General features: G+C 49.4%; 5 protein-coding genes across 5 annotated transcripts; 2 read left to right on the forward strand and 3 right to left on the reverse strand.

Moving 5' to 3' along the window:
- The first annotated feature begins 11 nt into the window (after positions 1 to 11).
- Positions 12 to 1,976, forward strand: F9C07_2283868 (putative eukaryotic translation initiation factor eIF-4A subunit). Its single transcript, XM_041292253.2, has 4 exons — positions 12 to 230; positions 290 to 1,438; positions 1,499 to 1,694; positions 1,761 to 1,976. Exons 1-3 carry the CDS (start codon positions 200 to 202, stop codon positions 1,516 to 1,518), a joined length of 1,200 nt encoding a protein of 399 aa, XP_041146640.1. The 5' UTR covers positions 12 to 199; the 3' UTR covers positions 1,519 to 1,694; positions 1,761 to 1,976.
- A 236-nt stretch (positions 1,977 to 2,212) lies between these two features.
- Positions 2,213 to 5,259, reverse strand: F9C07_10525 (putative catabolite degradation protein; the record flags this gene model as incomplete). The annotated part of the gene is made up of 6 exons (XM_071507440.1): positions 2,213 to 2,808; positions 2,860 to 3,542; positions 3,595 to 3,998; positions 4,063 to 4,157; positions 4,219 to 5,191; positions 5,229 to 5,259. Coding segments are annotated over 6 exons (2,298 nt in total), but the record flags the coding sequence as incomplete, so codon positions are not given.
- A 2,428-nt stretch (positions 5,260 to 7,687) lies between these two features.
- F9C07_10524 (auxin efflux carrier superfamily) lies at positions 7,688 to 9,156 on the reverse strand (the record flags this gene model as incomplete). Its single annotated transcript, XM_041292269.1, has 4 exons — positions 7,688 to 7,780; positions 7,832 to 8,012; positions 8,070 to 8,871; positions 8,925 to 9,156. The coding sequence occupies 4 exons, from the start codon at positions 9,154 to 9,156 to the stop codon at positions 7,688 to 7,690; spliced, it is 1,308 nt and encodes a 435-aa protein (XP_041146642.1).
- A 198-nt stretch (positions 9,157 to 9,354) lies between these two features.
- Positions 9,355 to 11,596, reverse strand: F9C07_1583075 (uncharacterized protein). Its single transcript, XM_041292270.2, has 4 exons — positions 10,783 to 11,596; positions 10,696 to 10,724; positions 9,917 to 10,643; positions 9,355 to 9,834 (listed from the first exon to the last, which is right to left on the reverse strand). Exons 1-4 carry the CDS (start codon positions 11,158 to 11,160, stop codon positions 9,553 to 9,555), a joined length of 1,416 nt encoding a protein of 471 aa, XP_041146643.1. The 5' UTR covers positions 11,161 to 11,596; the 3' UTR covers positions 9,355 to 9,552.
- Positions 11,597 to 12,309: 713 nt separating this feature from the next.
- F9C07_2068075 (v-type proton ATPase catalytic subunit A) lies at positions 12,310 to 14,432 on the forward strand (the record flags this gene model as incomplete). The annotated part of the gene is made up of 5 exons (XM_041286031.2): positions 12,310 to 12,423; positions 12,537 to 12,621; positions 12,688 to 13,355; positions 13,424 to 14,320; positions 14,376 to 14,432. 5 exons carry the CDS (start codon positions 12,310 to 12,312, stop codon positions 14,430 to 14,432), a joined length of 1,821 nt encoding a protein of 606 aa, XP_041146644.2.
- Between the last annotated feature and the right edge of the window lie 20 nt (positions 14,433 to 14,452).

Genomic DNA, 14,452 nt, shown 5'->3' on the forward strand with positions numbered 1-14,452 from the left:
ACCGTAATGCTATCGGCAACTCGTCGCTGGCCATGAGAAGCTTTGCGGCGAGTGGTGATCACGTGATGCGGGCGGTGGCGCTCCAGGAAAAGTCGCGGTAGAAGCTTGATCGAGACCTCACATTAACTAGAGGGGCTACCACTATCGCGTGAATTGATATTTTTCTTTCTCAATCTCCAGTGGAACTAGTGAATTCAATATGGCGGACGGCATTGACAGACGGGCAGATGGTATGGACCCCAGCTACTTACCACGAAATACATGTATACTGACAAACGCGCAAACTCAGACCGCATGGAGTTCAACACCTCCAAGGAGGTCACGGTTGCTCCTACCTTCGAGGACATGCACTTGAAGGAGAGCCTCCTGCGCGGTATCTACGCTTACGGCTACGAGTCTCCATCGGCAGTGCAATCGCGAGCCATCGTGCAGATCTGCAAAGGCCGCGACACGATTGCCCAGGCGCAGTCCGGTACAGGTAAAACGGCTACCTTCTCGATCAGTATCCTGCAGGTCATCGACACCGTTGTGCGCGAGAGTCAAGCGCTCGTGCTATCCCCGACTCGCGAACTTGCCACGCAGATCCAGTCCGTCATCATGGCGCTCGGCGACTACATGAACGTGCAATGCCACGCCTGCATCGGAGGCACGAATATCGGCGAGGACATCCGGAAGCTGGACTACGGACAGCACGTCGTTTCCGGTACGCCTGGTCGTGTCGCGGATATGATCCGTCGGCGCCACCTGCGCACCCGCCACATCAAGATGCTGGTGCTGGATGAAGCCGACGAGCTGCTCAACCGCGGTTTCCGTGAACAGATCTACGACGTCTACCGCTACCTGCCCCCGGCCACGCAGGTGGTGGTCGTCTCCGCGACCCTCCCCTACGACGTCCTGGACATGACGACGAAGTTCATGACCGACCCCGTGCGCGTGCTGGTCAAGCGTGACGAGTTGACCCTGGAAGGCATTAAGCAGTACTTCATCGCGGTGGAGAAGGAAGAATGGAAATTCGACACCTTGTGTGATCTCTACGATACACTCACCATCACCCAGGCCGTGATCTTCTGCAACACGCGCCGCAAGGTCGACTGGCTGACGGACAAGATGCGCGAGGCCAACTTCACCGTGTCCAGCATGCACGGCGAGATGCCCCAGAAGGAACGTGACAGTATCATGCAGGACTTCCGCCAGGGTAACTCGCGAGTGCTTATCTCGACCGACGTCTGGGCCCGTGGTATCGACGTCCAACAGGTCTCCCTGGTCATCAACTATGATCTCCCCACCAACCGTGAAAACTACATCCACCGTATCGGTCGTAGCGGTCGTTTCGGAAGGAAGGGTGTCGCCATCAACTTCGTTACCAGCGATGACGTGCGGATCCTCCGTGATATCGAATTGTACTACTCCACACAGATCGATGAGATGCCTATGAACGGTAAGACTCCCTAATCAAGTTACTCCCCAACTCAACATCTAACAAAACAAAACCCTGCAGTCGCCGATCTCCTCTCATAAACCTCATAACCATCCTCATATACACCACCAATCAAATCCACTCTCCACCCACGGGCCAATCACTAGTACCACACCCACGAACCCAAGTACGAGCCCTGTAAACCGCATAAAAAAGAGAAAGAGAGAAAGGAAAAGACCAACACCAGCGTGGAGGAAAAGGGAACATACCCAAATTGGTAAGCCTCCTAAACCCCCTGCAATTCATATCATATCCATAAATAGTACTCACTAACGAATTTCAGATACACTCCAATACACCAAAATATAGGGTCGGGAGAGAATCCAACCGGCAACGTCTTCTTCCCTTCCCCTTTCGTCTGTCTTCATTTTGAAAAAGGAGTTTTAGCTATGTGGGATATTTATTATTCATGATTATTGAATTCGGGGATTTGCTGCTTCCATTTAGGTGATTTTATTATTTCAATCTATTCAACTGATCACTTTGTTCTTCTGAGATTATTGGTGTTCTTTGTGAGCATTGCCCCGTAGACTACTAGTAGTTCTTGGAGTGAATTGCCTTTTCTCGGCACTCCGCGAGTTTAGAGATTGTGAAAAAGCATGTCATCAAGTAGACCAAGCTGACTTTATTTATATATATAAAGCACCTATGATGCAGACTCTACCAATGGAGAGTGGAATAAGAATAACATGGGTGTGTGCTGAAACCAACAAATTGTGAAGGAGACAGGAGAGATAGATAAAGAGAAGAAATAAAGCACAACCAAACAAATCCCACTCACACCAGCCCAATCCCGCATGTTGTCCGAACCTTCCAGATCACCCAAACCAGAAGTCAAAAGCGAACCCATGAGAAGCACCGTGTAACCTGTGTATGTGATGAGAAATGAAAAAGTAAACCATATGTGATGTGTGCCGTCCCTGACGCATCAATGCAAGGCAGGGGCAATTAATTATTGCTCAATAAGCGCAAATGGAAAACACGTATCAATCAGTAATGCCAAAACGGGAGCGCCAGCTACCTTTATCGAACGGACCACCAAGGACCAGGAAACGTGTATATGCAGAAAGGTTCGGGGAAAATTGAAAGGGCAGGAACTAAAGGCATAACAAAGAAAAGCCTGTCTTTCGAGTCCAAAAGCTCCCGGTACATCCCATGATATGCACAAATAATCAATTTTCAAAAATGGTAACAATAGGCTTCTTTCAGCAGGACTACATTAGAAGCTCATTGTTGATCGTAGAGCACTCGTGCGGGCGAAACCGCTGGCCGATGTCGGTCGTTGTGTACGAGCCGTAGTATGAGAGTTCGCGTCGCGCTCCCGGGTCCAACTGAACTGATTAGTTTCGAAGCTGAGCGAGGGGAGACTGATGGAGACTTACATTCTAACCAAGCAATCATCGCCTGCGGACGCGAACAATCCGGGGTTTGTAGGGTTCCAGGAGATTGCGTTGACACACCCAGCAATGTGACCCTCCAGAGTTTCTACCAGAGTCCCATTTTCTTTGTGCCAAACATAAACTCGAGAGTCTTTGGAACAGTGAGCGAAGAAACATGAGCAAAGAGTGACATAGAATGACTTACCTTCACTTCCACTAACGACAAAATTCTCTGCAGCTCCTCCGAAAGCACTCCGAATGACAAAAGACCCCTGTTTTTGGCCTTGGAAACGTCGGATTACATCGGTCGTGTCAATATCAATGAGTTGTATTTGACCTTCTGATAAGTTCACAAGCATGTGGCGGGAATCTTTGCTGACTGCAACCGATGTGGGCTTGCTCTTCAAGGCCAGGCAATATTCCTCCTCGTGGGTGAGGAAGTCATACACGTGGATCTTCTCTTCAACATCGGCAGCGATTAGGCGTCGTCCATCAGGCGTGATGGCACAATCCTGTACACGGAAGTCACCCTGCCACATGTGCAGAGCGTGGCCGCGCATACTCCAATGACATAGGTGCGAGTCCTTGTCAAGAGAGGCTGTTACAAAAGAGTCCCCGTCTGCAGCCCAGGCTGCAGCTGTAACCGGCTGTCGATGATGATTAATGGTCAATAGGCATCGCCCAGTCTATATAACAGTTAGTGACAATGGGGTCCAGGTTGCAACAAGAGAAACTTACATCCACACTCCACACACGGGCCTTTTTATCCTGAGAGCAAGTGATGAGTTTCGAGTCATCCGGGCTCCAACAAGCATGTGCAACACCGTCATCATGCTCCATCAATTTATGCAGCACAGCAAAAGTGCTGGTATCGTAGATAATGACACTGTGGTCGCGGCCTGCCGTGACTAACTTTGTGCCATCATGAGAGAATTGACAGTACCAGACCTCATCCGAATGCTGACTTAATTCAATCCCCGGTCGAGACGGGAAGTCCGCTCGATCGCACATGTGATCAGAATATAACGATGGTGGAGTTGCTGTGTTGTGGTATAAGCACTGGTTGATCTGATTTTGCTTGACATGATCCAGTAATATCGCAAGACGGTTGTCAGGAATCATGACTGACGGCGATATAGATTCTATGTCTACCGTTAGTCCCGGCCATAAGATTATTGAAGCCACGGATTTCCAGACACAACGTACTTGATAATTCCGATAGCAATCTCTCACGAGAAGAAGTTATCGAGCCATCCCAGCCGGCTTGATCATGAAGATGTTCCGGGGGGCACATAAGAAGGCTGTTGCCAGTGTCAGTCTGAAGGCTTCGGGGAAAGGAGATTTGCGGTTTTAGACACTCACCTAGATAGAGCATGTAGGCGCCCGATATCATAATTAAGCGGAGTCAACTCATGCCGAAGAACGGTCAGAGCCGCAGAAAGATTACGAGCCTCTAGCAATTCCAAAAACTTCTGCTGTCGCAGGTAGAAGAGCATCTCATTCATGTCCGCACTTTCCACCAATACCAACCTCTCCTTCGTCGGAAGGTCACCGTCGCCGCTCGTCGTCCGCCTTGTCCCGTCCGGATAAAATGACTGTACCAAAATTCGCTCCGCCTCCGCCCAACGTCCTGCAAGCACTGCACCTCTGAATGCAGCAACTGCCGGGCTCTCCAACTGATAACCACTCTCCTTGCTCAATAGTGAAGCTGCTCCATTATAACCAAGCTCGTACAAACTTTGAATGAGGATGCGTGTCACTTCTTCGCGGTCATGCCCGAAATAGGATGGAGGGACGGCCGAGGACTTCTGTACTCCATTCGTCTGAAGGTCGCCGTTAGAGGAAGCGTGCGAAGCCTGGCCGTTCAGGGAGTGGGAAAGACCCACCTTGTGAGACGGCGAGGCAACGGAGCCGTTAGAAACGTGGGAAGGGCCATTTGCACTTGAAACTCCATCGGGACGCATATTTGTCAGGCGCCTGCGCTTGGGGGACGGCGAGTGGCCCTCTGCGGTATTTGCGTATACGACTCTTTGTTCCGAGATGCCGGCTTCGCTTGCCGTATGATCTCCGGTCAGGCCTCCTGTTCCGTCGATGTTGGATTCAGATACACCAGGGGTACTCGGGCGGCGGCGGCGGCGAGTGGACGACAGATAGAAATTCCCAGAAGCACCGACGGCCGGGTAAGAGCTGTCGACGGAGGGATCTGAGCGGGATGACGACAGGATGTTATCGGAAGCGGCAGCGCTTCTCGGGTATGACGACGTAGGTTCAATGGGGATAGGAGGGTCAGGGCGGTCGGGAGCGGTGGAGGAGGGTATATAGGTGAAGGGATGGTCTGCCAGATCGAATGCTTGGTAGATCTGCCCTTTCACCTGGCTCTGTAGAAGAACCAGGGGAGCAGACCTATATCAGTGGCGGGTCACTGATACTGCCTCAGGTCAAGACCTAGGGTTGGAGCTCGTCACAGGCCGAACGACCGTCAATTCCCAAATTTTGTGAGTTTACCGGTTTGAGGTCGGCAAGTACAAGGTAGATATTGCTTTGTTACAGCTTCTGGTGGTGGGTCGAAGGTAAGAATTTCCCAGTATCGACGGGCGGAGGTCTTATCGGACTTGGGGAACACTTTGGGGGGGGTTTGAGGTAAGAACCGGGGCGGAAGGCGCCAAGTCGTAGAAGAAGTCGTGGGGTTCCGATCGTAAAGGAGGAAATTTATAAAGATACTTGAGAAGTATCAAGTAATTAAACCGTAAGACAAGAGGGAGAGCAAAGGGTGTGAGATGTGGTGGATAAGCGACAGAAGTTGGAGAATCGAGGTTGAAGAACATCGGCGGCTTCTCTTATTCTAAACTCCGTGGGGCGAGGAAGTCACGACATCTATTGCTTTGGCTTTTGAAAATAATTAAATCCCAATAAAATAAATAGATTAGGTACCGTTTGATCTATTTGTCCACCACACCTCTTCTTTATTTATTTCCCACCGTGTAGTCTATGTCTTTTTCCCCGTTATTTTCCAGTCCATGGTACATCTTAGTCTTAGTACTAGACCAGGATCAAGCAGGTGACCCTATTTAGTAGTACTGTTGAATTACTGCAGAAGTCGCTAGGTGGTAATCATATTCCATGACAGTTTCTAAGACAGATAAGTATACCCCGGAGGACATATAGAGATAGAAAGCTTAGAACCAGCTCCCTCTCTAGTTCAGAAAAAAATTTGCTAGAGGGTTTAGCATTTCCAACGTCTCCCAGGACCTAGTAATGTAACCCAAGTGCGCGAATTAATCGGCTTCTATCCCAAGATCCAGATAAGGAGACTATCATCTGAACACTGGTCATGAATCCAGCTGACAAGACTCCCTATTCCCACACACACACAAAAAGTAAGAACAAGAACAAGAACAAGACAAACAAGGTAGCTCAATAAACCACGACTATATGTGGAAGCAAGGATACCAAAGCCTCGATCGCAGGCTAATGAACGGGTAATCAAGGGGACATTCGAAACGGGCCAACGATCAACGACATACCAACGCATCACCTGCACCAGACCCTCTCAGGGATGTTTGAGGCCAGACATGCAAAGGTAAAATGGAAAAAAGAAAAAAAAAAGAAATTCTGGTCAAATGAGTGGCGCATTCACTTCATGTGCTCCTCCTATCTTAGTCCGTATGATTGATTCGTTTGCGGGAGTGATCCACTTGAAGTATGCAACTATAGATAGATGTGCCATTCAATAAATAAGTGTAGATGTTAGACAATTCTGTCCCGCAGGATACCATTCAAACTGCTACCCGATCTTCCTAATCCAGCGTGTTTCTGCAACTGTACCTGTCAAGAACTCCTGAAACCCACGTCAACGGTGGAGTCAAGCCATCTGGTACCACTGAAGTCCATTCTGGTGGGGACAATCAACGCAGGAGAAAACCCATTCTTCCGCGGGGGAGTCATAATAGCGGTCTACCTACTGTAGTTTAGTCGATCTGGAGGGCCGTTAGAAGGACGTTTCCGGAACGAAGATTGTGTCTATCATACTAGTTAATCAGACAGTATTTCCGAAACGACCCGATCGTCTCCCCATACTCCTTTCGTACGTTGAGTTCTAGACGCGACGTCAGCCTAAGTAATAACCCCACAAGCCATGGTTAATACGCAACAAATAGGAAACTGAAACTCGGCCGACACAATGACAGAACAATGTCAACTCAATAGAGCCAATCGTATGAACAGACCAATGTTGTAAAAGTATGACAAAAAAAAAGGAAAAGAAAACAGAAGCTCATGGTTCTCTGACCTCATCATGATGCTTATTCCGTTTCCCCACATTTGTTGCCGCTACGGGTTATATAAATCTGGCGAACCACTCGACTACTTGAGGTTATTGAAGATCAACATCAAGCTATACCCTGCACGAATCTACTATCTACTTAGTACTACATCTTACATATTCCCATCTACAACATTACCTGATACTTCACGATGGGCTGTGATTGCGGAAATACCTGCGGTTGCTCCGGTCCCCAGAGCTGCACTTGTGGCCAGTCCTGCCAGTGCAAGAACTGCGGAGTAAGTATAGCTATGGAATATTGATTTCCATATAACGCTGATTATTTAAAAAGAAGTGATCCATTCGTCCGCACTTGATTACATACGAGGAATCCGATGAAGTTTACGATGTTGAATGAAGGGGATGGAAATGATTTGGAGTATTGTCTGGGCGTGATTTTGGACTTTATTGGATACTACTTAATACACTCTCTTTAAACGGTCTATAATATTGTTTATGTCCCGTACTATACATATAATTCTAAAGTCTATACAGTCTCAAAGCACCATATCATGTAGAGTTCCTCTGCTCCAGTGCCGCTTGAGACGCTTTCAGAGCGCCGGTGATGCTGAAGCATATAAATGGCGACAACACGTACATTGCCTGCACTGATTAGCAAGATAATTCGGGTGACCCAGATGTTTCATCACTTACAGTTAACGATTTGGCAATAGCCATCTTCTCCAGCTCTGAAATCCGAGCCAACTCGGCCAGCCCGGATATGACCAACGCCGGAGGTCCAGCCGGCATGAGCATCAAACTAAACCAGAGAATAGGATCAGTTAACACAATATTGGTCTTCTTAGCCAAGCCATAAACAATAGAGATGCTGAGTCTATATATCCCTCGTTAGCATCTCACAATCATGCGACCCCTAAAGTATAAAACATACGCAGGCCATATCACCAAACGAACGAGAAAGATTGTCCCAATCGCCTTCAAAGGCATTCGCCCCGAATCACCACTAGTTTTCATCTTCTCAAAGCTGACACCCAGCTTACACCCCACCACAAAGATCTGGAACGTCGTGAACAACTTGCCAATGTTCTTGACACTCGACGTCAGCCAAGCGTTGAAAATCCCGCCGTCCTCGTATTTATTGAAGAACGCTTTATGTAGCTGCGGCACAAGACCCAAGATCACACCGATAATAGTGCATCCGATCGCCACATCGGCAAATGGGGACTCAAACGGGGCCATGAGCCTCTGTCGGATACGCTTGGGTAACATAGATGAAATGCGTTGGGCTCCGTGCCGGATACTGTTAGAAATGTTGCGGCGGGCTTTTTGCGCCCGCTGTGGAAGAAGGGATGTCTCCTCGTCGACCTGGCCGTGCTCAGTGGTGCCATTTTGGGTTTCAGGATCTGTGCCGTCCGCTTCTATATCCTCTGTATTGGTGGACTCGTTGCCATCCTGAAGTAGCTTGGGACCAACGGCGTAACCGATCGTTTTACTGACTACAGCGCAGAGAAGAAAGTAACTCTGGGCACGAGAGATGGCTTTAGACTCGGTGTCGCCGTCTTTAATAATCGGTTTCAGACTCCCCACGCTTTCCAGCGATTGCAGCAAGAGGAGCGGCAGAGAGGTCGTGTTGTTGAATGCGCAGGCAGGCGTCACCCAAGGCGGAAGCTTCAATCCCTTAGAGACAAAATATGCCAGGCCGACCGAGGCACACGTGTAAAGAATGGACCAAACTGGTAGTGGAGAGGTTATTATTGATTTCCGAGATAGTTTGGGGGAGCAGTACTGAGAACGGGGATGTAGTTCAGCGCGTTTCCTAATTGTAGCTGTTCGCCTAGATTGATAATGATTAAAGCTGGGAGAAACAGCTTGACTCCCAATCCGGCCATATCATTGATCGAGGACTCTTGAATCAATCGTAACCTTTGCGCTGCGACTCCGTAGCTCATGGTCAGCAGAACGGAGACGCAGGCCTGTAAGGCGCCCACCAACGGCACGACAATACCCCCATCTGCCATACTGAGTTCTCGGGTTATATTTAACAAACCAGTTGATATTGACTCTAGATCTTTATGCAAGAAAGAAGAATTATTTTCGAGTTTATTTATTGTTTCTTTCCTCTATGGCGTCATCGTGGCGTAACCCAGCGGAACAAGGGCTCAATAAGTGGGCCAAATACTGAAGATACCGTCTAGAACATCCTGAAGTCTCTCAGGGTTGGTTCCTGAATACATTAATAAGATCTAATATTTCTATGGGCTCACAAGACCTGTTTCCATATTCGGAGGCAAGGACCTTCATGGTTGACGGGCTCATATCTACACACATACTAGTCATAACCATTATGAACAAACGAGAACGGATACAGTAAACACAGTAGTCACACTAGACAAAACTTGGCCAGATCGTTTCTTTCAATAAACATCTGGGACGAATGCAGCCGGAACAACAATTGGGGCTAGCAGTTTGATTCCAGAGATAGACCCGCAAAACAGGGCCACTCCAGCAAGGAACGCAGTGAGAAGACCTAGCTGTCCCAGAGTCTCTACACCGAACCATGCTGGTTGGGACACCCTGCGTTTCCCTAAACGTGTTGTGCGGCTGTAGAACGGTACATATTTGAATTCGAAGAAGCTTTCGCCTCCTAGTCCCTCTTTCTTGTCCATGATGAGGCCATAGTAGAGCTTGCGACGTAACTAGACATGGTCAATACATGGGTGAATGGGGTAGTTTTCTGGGGCACCTCCACAAACAAAAGATAATCAGGACAAAGCCTACCTCAATGATAGCTTGATCGAGCATCGGAAACACTCGAAGTCCATAGCATGCAGCCATGACCAGGATACATTGTCCATACACCAGTGCTTGGTAGTATAAAGAGGGACGCGGAAGGTTAAGACTATCAGATAGCTCGTCACCGTTGAGTTTTCTCGCCATAGCCTCGAGGTATTCCTTTGACGCATATGTGGGGGCTGTGTACTCAAGACCAAGAATAATGTTCTGCGCCAGTATCCTGCCGGTATCGGTTGGGTCTATTTCAGACACGGAAAGCGACTCCATCATCGCTCGTGCCTGAGCCGTTGTCTCGAAGCAGTCGGTTGGTGTGCCCATGTAAAACGCGACAAGTCTCCAAAGGGCAATATAGTCCTCAATTTCCTGGTTCCTTAAAAAGATACCTTGTCGTGGAAGCCCAAGGAAGACCACGCTCGTTGAGAACGTGTGGATAGTTGCAATGCAATCCAGGTCGTTGATAGGAATTCCGTATTTCTTGATGTCGTAGTACTCGGGTCTATTCTTGACCAGGCTTAGCACTCTCCGACGGACCGACGCATGTAGCAACCGGACGCGAACGGAGGAGACATGACCTTTACCTCCTGGCTTGATCGAGTCCAAGGATAAGGACACCTGGAGAATGTGTTGCAGAGTTTCTAGCAGCCTGCGCCGTACAACGTCCGCCGAGAAACCTCCGGTTCGGGCCAAGGTCTCAACAACTCGGGGGGAACCCCTACGCTAGTATGTCAGTTCTAGCTCATATTTTCCTTTTTCGGGAGACGAACATGCCGCCGAGGAGGCTTTGAAAGCCGAGCTATGAACTCCATAAGTGGGACTACCCAGTAGAACAGTTGAACCATGCACGGACTTACTACATTAAGAATTGGTGTTCCATAGCGGAAGAACACTTCTTGCCCCCGTTTGATCTGCTCCCAATCGACCCAATCTGGGACGGTGTTGATCTCAGACCACAGTTCGTCGAGTTTTGGATCGTCTTTTGCGTGCTTCTCCAGCAGGGAGTAGAGGTCTCTCTTCGGTGTTTTAGTGTCAGTGCTCCCCGTGCTCTCTGTACGGGCACTACCTGGGGGTGAGATCTCATCCAGGCGATCCAGGCACTCATCTACGAGTTTGTCATAGTTGAGCATGATGGAGTGTAACTGCTCCACTGAAGAGTGAAGGCCGTCGATCCATTCAAAAGTATAGCCCCAGCATTTGCAAATTTTCGCATTCGTGCTCCTCTGTTGGGCCATGCTGTAATGGTATTCAATAGCGATAAAACGATGCTAACCAAACTTCGCGAAGCGAACAATATGTATCAAATTTGATGACAAATTCTTAGGTATACATTGATAGAGCAGTTACCTGCAGCAGTCTGCAATTCGGTCTGTTTATAGAGGGCTGTACCTTACTTTAATGAAGTGATACCACGAGGGTAGTAGCCATCTATGAACAAGTATCCTTGTTCATGACCTCCAATGCAAGCCTCGGATGCTGCACTTCCCCGCACAACCGTCCTCCATGGCGGCCCTATCCCATTACACGCTCAGTCACCTTCACGTGTCCAGATATATTAAAATATCGAGCCATAGGATAGCCGATGTTGATCCATGGGCCCTCGATCCGCTTGCCGGCACTTTTTTGTCCAGCAGAGGCTTTACTGTTCCATGTGAGTACGAGAGACATGATTGATCAATCAGTGCAGATCTGCGGATTGCAAATCATCTCTGTACTTAAATATCGTAGTCATGTCAATACTCGGAAGTTGAGATTTCCGATTTATGGTTGGCTCCCAGATCAAGTTGTTGTATTGTTGTATACCGTCATTTAGTAGAATTGTCAGCATAAATCCTACGTCCCGTGCATAGTTTCTGGGCACAATAATACCCACAGAGAAACTATGACCAACAACTTGAGTTCCGTCCGCTTGACTAATACTCAAGCTCGTGTCAGTGCATATGACCAGTCCATGGAAGAACAATAGACCCAGTGAGTAGCCTATCCATTTATGGAGCCTAAACACGCGCCTCATCGATTGATTCGACGGAGCTAATGAAGTTGGGCGATCGTCAAATACATCTCACCCTTTCATTAACCACTCGCATGCAGCGCCACAGGACCGCCGAATGTTAGGCTTAGGCGTGCGTCGGTTGAAGACACGGCCCTCCTTGCTGGATCTGATAGAGGCCAGTAGCAATAGTGGTGGTGGTGGGAGTGACCAACCAGTGTTGTTATCGTCGTCATCACCGCCCACGGACATCGACCAACTGCCACCGCTCCCCGACTCACCCACTTCCCCGTCTTCCAGCTCCAGCTCCAGCTCCAGTTCCTTCCCGACCCCTACCACAACCTTCAATCCTTCTCCCTACTCCTCATCTGTCCACCCTCCGGCGATTCGCATAATGGCCCCCTCCGGAAAGGGCTCTCAAGACGAAGCCCACCATGGCGCCGTCTTCTCCGTCTCCGGTCCCGTCGTCGTGGCCGAGAACATGATCGGCTGTGCTATGTACGAATTGGTATGTTGTCAACCCCGCCATCTGCATGGTCCATACTCTCAATTTTGCGATGGATCTTCACTTCCATTACCGGGGTTCGCTCTCGATTTTGCTAAGATGTCCCGTGAAACCAGTGTCGTGTCGGAAAAGATCAGCTCGTCGGTGAAGTTATCCGTCTCGATGGCGATAAGGCCACTATTCAGGTCTACGAGGAAACTGGTACGCTTTCGCATTCATCTTGCGACCGACTCGGATTGACAGTCTAACATCGCTTCAACCCCACAGATGGTGTGACGGTCGGCGACCCTGTCGAGAGGACGGGTAAACCCCTAGCGGTGGAACTGGGTCCTGGTTTGATGGAAACGATCTACGACGGTATCCAACGCCCCCTGAAAGCGATCTTTCACCAGTCCAAAGGAATCTACATCCCCCGTGGTATCACTGTAAACGCGCTGGATCGCGAGAAGAAATGGGACTTCACGCCCGGTCAATACAAAGTGGGCGACCACATCACTGGTGGTGATGTCTGGGGTTCCGTGTTCGAGAACAGCTTGTTGAACGACCATAAGATCCTTCTCCCGCCCCGCGCTCGGGGTACCATTACCCGTATCGCAGAGGCTGGAAGCTACACAGTCGAGGAGAAACTTTTGGAGATCGAATTTAACGGCAAGAAGTCCGAGTTTGGTATGATGCAGACCTGGCCCGTCCGTGTACCCCGACCAGTCAACGATAAGGTTCCATCCGACGCACCCTTCATCGTCGGCCAGAGAGTGCTGGACTCTCTGTTCCCTAGTGTGCAGGGTGGTACTGTTTGTATTCCCGGTGCTTTCGGATGCGGTAAGACTGTCATTTCTCAGTCTGTATCCAAGTTCTCCAACAGTGATATCATCGTCTACGTTGGTTGTGGTGAGCGTGGTAACGAGATGGCTGAAGTGTTGATGGACTTCCCCGAGGTATGCGATTCCATCCCCCCTACTCCCGCCATGATGTTATCGGTGCTAATATGATAATCACTTCACAGCTTTCGATCGAAATCGATGGTCGCAAAGAGCCTATCATGAAGCGTACATGTCTTATCGCCAATACATCCAACATGCCTGTCGCCGCGCGTGAGGCCTCCATTTACACCGGTATCACCATCGCCGAGTACTTCCGTGACCAGGGTAAGAACGTGGCTATGATGGCCGATTCCAGTTCTCGTTGGGCCGAGGCGCTTCGTGAACTTTCCGGTCGTCTGGGAGAGATGCCTGCAGACCAGGGTTTCCCCGCCTACCTGGGTGCCAAGCTCGCTTCCTTCTACGAACGTGCTGGAAAGAGTGTGGCTCTGGGAAGCCCTGAGAGAATTGGCAGTGTCAGTATTGTCGGTGCCGTCAGTCCCCCTGGTGGTGATTTCTCAGATCCTGTCACTACTAGTACCCTTGGTATCGTCCAGGTGTTCTGGGGTCTCGACAAGAAGCTGGCCCAGCGAAAGCATTTCCCTTCCATCAACACTTCGATGTCCTACAGCAAGTACACTACCGTCTTGGACAAATTCTACGAGAAGAACTACCCCGAGTTCCCCCGCCTGCGTGACCAGATTCGTGAGCTGTTGACCAAGTCCGAAGAACTGGACCAGGTCGTGCAGCTGGTCGGTAAGGCCGCCCTGGGTGATTCTGATAAGATCGCATTGGATGTGGCTGCCATGGTGAAGGATGATTTCCTTCAGCAAAACGGATACAGTGACTACGATCAGTTCTGCCCTCTGTGGAAGACGGAATACATGATGAAGGCCTTCATGGGCTACCATGACGAAGCGCAGAAGGCTATTGCTCAGGGTCAAAACTGGGCCAAGGTTCGCGAAGCCACTGCCGACATCCAGACTGCCCTGCGGAACATGAAGTTCGAGGTCCCGGAAAACCAACAAGAGGTCTCAGAGAAGGTTTGCAATAATCTTCCTTGCTCTACTTACACTGGTGCTAACTCAGCGACTGCAGTACGAGAAGGTTCTTCAGACCATGTCCGAGCGATTCGCGTCGGTGTCGGATGAGTAAATAGATGTAGGTGGACATAG

Source organism: Aspergillus flavus, chromosome 4, assembly GCF_009017415.1.
Source record: "Aspergillus flavus chromosome 4, complete sequence".
Classification (NCBI taxonomy): domain Eukaryota; kingdom Fungi; phylum Ascomycota; class Eurotiomycetes; order Eurotiales; family Aspergillaceae; genus Aspergillus; species Aspergillus flavus.